The sequence below is a fragment of the Rhincodon typus genome, chromosome 10 (genome assembly GCF_021869965.1).
Source record: "Rhincodon typus isolate 14 chromosome 10, sRhiTyp1.1, whole genome shotgun sequence".
In the NCBI taxonomy this organism is placed as follows: domain Eukaryota; kingdom Metazoa; phylum Chordata; class Chondrichthyes; order Orectolobiformes; family Rhincodontidae; genus Rhincodon; species Rhincodon typus.
The window spans coordinates 79,832,386-79,836,645 of NC_063341.1; the positions used below are offsets into that span (position 1 = coordinate 79,832,386).

The 4,260-nt window shown below is 52.6% G+C and overlaps 1 protein-coding gene across 1 annotated transcript in view; it reads right to left on the bottom strand.

The window, feature by feature from the left end:
* LOC109935415 (pancreatic alpha-amylase-like) overlaps positions 1–4,260 on the bottom strand; it is a 29,521-nt gene that overhangs the window by 18,014 nt on the left and 7,247 nt on the right. The window contains exon 3 of the mRNA XM_048601958.1: positions 2,750–2,947. Within this exon, the coding sequence (XP_048457915.1) occupies positions 2,750–2,947 (198 nt within the window). The remainder of the gene's footprint in view (positions 1–2,749; positions 2,948–4,260) is intronic.

The window sequence follows — 4,260 nt, forward strand, 5'->3', positions numbered from 1 at the left end:
AGTACTGACCCTCTGACAGTGCGGCACTCCCTCAGTACTGACCCTCTGACAGAGTGGCACTCCCTCAGTACTGACCCTCTGATAGTGCGGCACTCCCTCAGTACTGACACTCCGACAGTGTGGCACTCCCTCAGTACTGACCCTCTGACAGTGTGGCACTCCCTCGGTACTGACCATCTGACAGTGCGGCACTTCCTCAGTAATGACCCTCTGACAGTGCGGCACTCCCTCAGTACTGACGCTCCGACAGTGCAGCACTCCCTCCGTACTGACCCTCTGACAGTGTGGCGCTCCCTCAGTACAGACCCTCTGACAGTGTGGCACTCCCTCAATACTGACCCTCCGACAGTGCAGCTCTCCGTCAGTACTGACCCTCTGACAGTGCGGCACTCCCTCAGTACTGACCCTCTGATAGAGCGGCACTCCCTCAGTACTGGCCCTCTGACAGTGAGGCAATCCCTCAGTACTGACCATCCGACATTGTGGCACTCCCTCAGTCCTGACCATCCGACAGTCCGGCACTCACTCAGTACTGACCCTCCGACAGTGCGGCACTCCCTCAGTCCTGACCCTCCGACAGTGTGGCAGTCCCTCAGTACTGACCCTCTGACAGAGTGGCACACCCTCAGTACTGACCCTTTGACAGTTCGGCACTCACTCAGTACTGACCCTCCAACGTGTGGCACGCCCTCAGTACTGACCCTCTGACAGTGCGGCACTCCCTCAGTACTGACCCTCTGACAGTGTGGCGCTCCCTCACTACTGACCCTCTGACAGTGCGGCACTCCCTCAGTACTGACCCTCTGACAGTGTGGTACTCCCTCAGTACTGACCCTCTGACAGTGCGGCACTCCCTCAGTACTGACCATCCGACATTGTGGCATTCCCTCAGTACTGTCCCTCTGACAGTGTGGCACTCTCTCAGTACTGACTCTCCAACAGTGCGGCTCTCCCTCAGTATTGACCCTCTGACAGTGTGACACTCGCTCAGTACTGACCCTATGATAGTGCGGCACTCCCTCAGTACTGACCCTCTGACACTTAGGCACTCCCTCAGTACTGACCCTCTGACAGAGTGGGACTCCCTCAGTACTGACCCTCTGATAGTGCGGCACTCCCTCAGTACTGACCCTCTGACAGTGAGGCACTCCCTCAGTACTGACCCTCTGACAGTGCGGCACTTCCTCAGTAATGACCCTCTGACAGTGCGGCACTTCCTCAGTACTGAACCTCCGACAATGCGGCACTCCCTCAGTACTGACAGTCCAAAACTGCAGCGCTCCCTCAGTACTGACCCTCTGACAGTTCGGCACTCCCACAGTACTGACCCTCTGACAGTGTGGCAGTCCCTCAGTACTGACCCTCTGACAGTGCGGCACTTCCTCAGTGCTGACACTCTGACAGTGCGGCACTCCCTCAGTACTGACCGTCTGACAGTGCAGCTCTCCCTCAGTACTGACCCTCTGATAGTGCAGCACTCCCTCAGTACTGACCCTCTGACAGTGAGGCACTCCCTCAGTACTGACCCTCTGACAGTGCGGCACTCCCTCACTACTGACCCTCTGACAGAGTGGCACTCCCTCAGTACTGACCCTCTGACAGTGCGGCACTCCCTCAGTACTGACCCTCTGACAGAGTGGCACTCCCTCAGTACTGACGCTCCGACAGTGCAGCACTCCCTCAGTACTGACCCTCTGACAGAGTGGCACTCCCTCAGTACTGACGCTCCGACAGTGCAGCACTCCCTCAGTACAGACCCTCTGACAGTGTGGCACTCCCTCAATACTGACCCTCCGACAGTGCAGCTCTCCCTCAGTACTGACCCTCTGACAGTGCGGCACTTCCTCAGCACTGACCTTCTGACAGTGTGGCGCTGCCTCAGTACTGACCCTCCGACAGTGTGGCTCTCCCTCAGTACTGACCCTCCGACAGTGCGGCACTCCCTCAGTACTGACACTCCAAAACTGCAGCGCTCCCTCAGTACTGACCCTCCGACAGTGTGGCACTCCCTCAGTACTGACCCTCTGATAGTGCGGCGCTTCCTCAGAACTGACCCTCTGACAGTGCGGCACTTCCTCAGTACTGACCTCTGACAGTGCGGCACTCCCTCAGTACTGACCCTCTGACAGTGTGGCACTTCCTCAGTACTGACCCTCTGATAGTGTGGCACTCCCTCAGTACTGACCCTCTGACAGTGAGGCACTCCCTCAGTACTGACCCTCTGACTGTGCAGAGCTCCCTCAGTACTGACTGTCTATGGTTTATCTTCCCTAACTTTTTTCAGAAGTTTCCTCAAACTCCTCACCTGTTTGACCTTACCTTTAAGTTACTACAACCCTGAATTGCTTCTGCTGCTCTCACTCACCGTTTGCTCATCTCCCTGGGCTGGGGAATATTCTGAGCTGTTTGCTAATGTTAATGCTCATGCTCTCAAGCCAAGCAAGTATAGCATTGATCTTAGATAAGAAGGTGTAGAGCTGGATGAACAGCCTAGACCCTTCCTCAGAAATGGCCTGAAACATCAGCCTTCCTGCTCCTCTGATGCTGCTTGGCCTGCTGTGTTCATCCAGCTCTACACCTTGTTATCTCAGATTCTCCAGCATCTGCAGTTCCTACTATCTCTATAGCATTGATCTTGTTCACCAAGCCCGGAGTTCACAGGATGCTGAAGGTGAACTGTGAGAGTGTGACAGGGCTGGGGTGATGTCTCTCATTGAAGAGATGGGTTTATTCTGGTGATGCCCCATACCTGGTAAATGTCATTGTAGTTTTCAATGTTTCCACTTGCGGATTTACACTTGCCATCGTTAAAATCCCAGGATGAATATGGAACTGCAGGAAAACTTTCTGCTCCAGCATTAAAATACGATTCACAGGAAGAATGTCTCCCAGAGCCACCTCCTGCTCCACACATGTGGTTAATCACAGCATCTGCATAGATTCGAACCTGAAAGAATTTATTGAAGAGAATGAGAGATCATGAAATTCTGTAGCACTGATTCAGAATTCAATTCATATATTGCCATGCAGTCACTGTTGGAATGAAGGAAGCCCAGTCAATTTGTGCACAGCAAGCTCCCACTGTGTCAATGTGATTACAGCGAGCCACGTTTCTGGATGACACCCAAAAGGATGGGAAGGCACGCGGTGAGTACTAAGACAAGGAGTCTGCAGAGGGATATAGACAGATGAAGCAAACAGGGAAGTACTCGGCAGATGGAATATAATGTGGGAAACTGTGAGGTGATGCACCTTGACCGGAAGAATACAGAAGTTGAATACTATTTAAATGGGAAAAATGGCAGAAAGCTGCAGATCAGAGGGATTGGGGAATCCTTACCCATGAATCATAAGAAGCTAGCATCTGAATTCAGCTGGTAATAGGGACGGCAAATGGAATGTGAGCCTTTATTTCAAAGGGAATGGAGTGGACAAGTAAGAGCTCTTTCCACAACTATACAAGGACAGAGATGGGAACAATTCCGATCCCCATGACCTAAGGAACGATACACTGACATTTCAGGCAGTCCTGTGAAGGTTCACTCTGTTGATTCCAAGGTTGGTCTGGAGGGACTGTCTTGTGAGGAAGGTTGAGGAGGTTGGGCCAATATTCAGTGGAGTTTAGAAGAATGAGAGGTGACCTGTTTGAAATGTACCAGATTCTTAGGGGGACCTGACAGGGCCAATGTGGAGGGGTTGGTTCTCCTTGTAGGAGGGTCTAGGACCAGAGGACATCATCTCAGAATGAAGGGTCAGTGCTTCCATCAGAGAGAGCAGTGAATCCATGGAATATTTTACTGCAAAGGCCTCCTGAGCCTGGGTTATTAAGTATATTCAAGGCTGAGAGAGACAGATTTTTAATCAGGAATGGAATGAAGGGTTGTGGGGAAAAGGCAGGAAAGTGGATTTCAGGATTATCAGATCAGCCATGCAATCATTGAGTGACAGAGCAGACTTGATGGGCCGAATGGCCTACACTGCCCCGAGACCTGATGGTCTCATGGTCTTTCTCCCTCAGGTCAGCTCCAGCTGATTCCATGTGACACAGTATTGTTCTTACCTGGACTAAGCTGGTCCACCTGGGCTCTCCTCTGCCTGATAAATACCCAACGCTCACAGCAGTCTGAACACCCCCCTACCCCAAGCCCATCAGTGCTGACCCTCGAACAGTACAGCACTCCTTCAGTACTGACCCTCTGATAGTGCAGCACTCCCTCAGTACTGACCCTCTGACAGTGAGGCACTCCCTCAGTACTGACC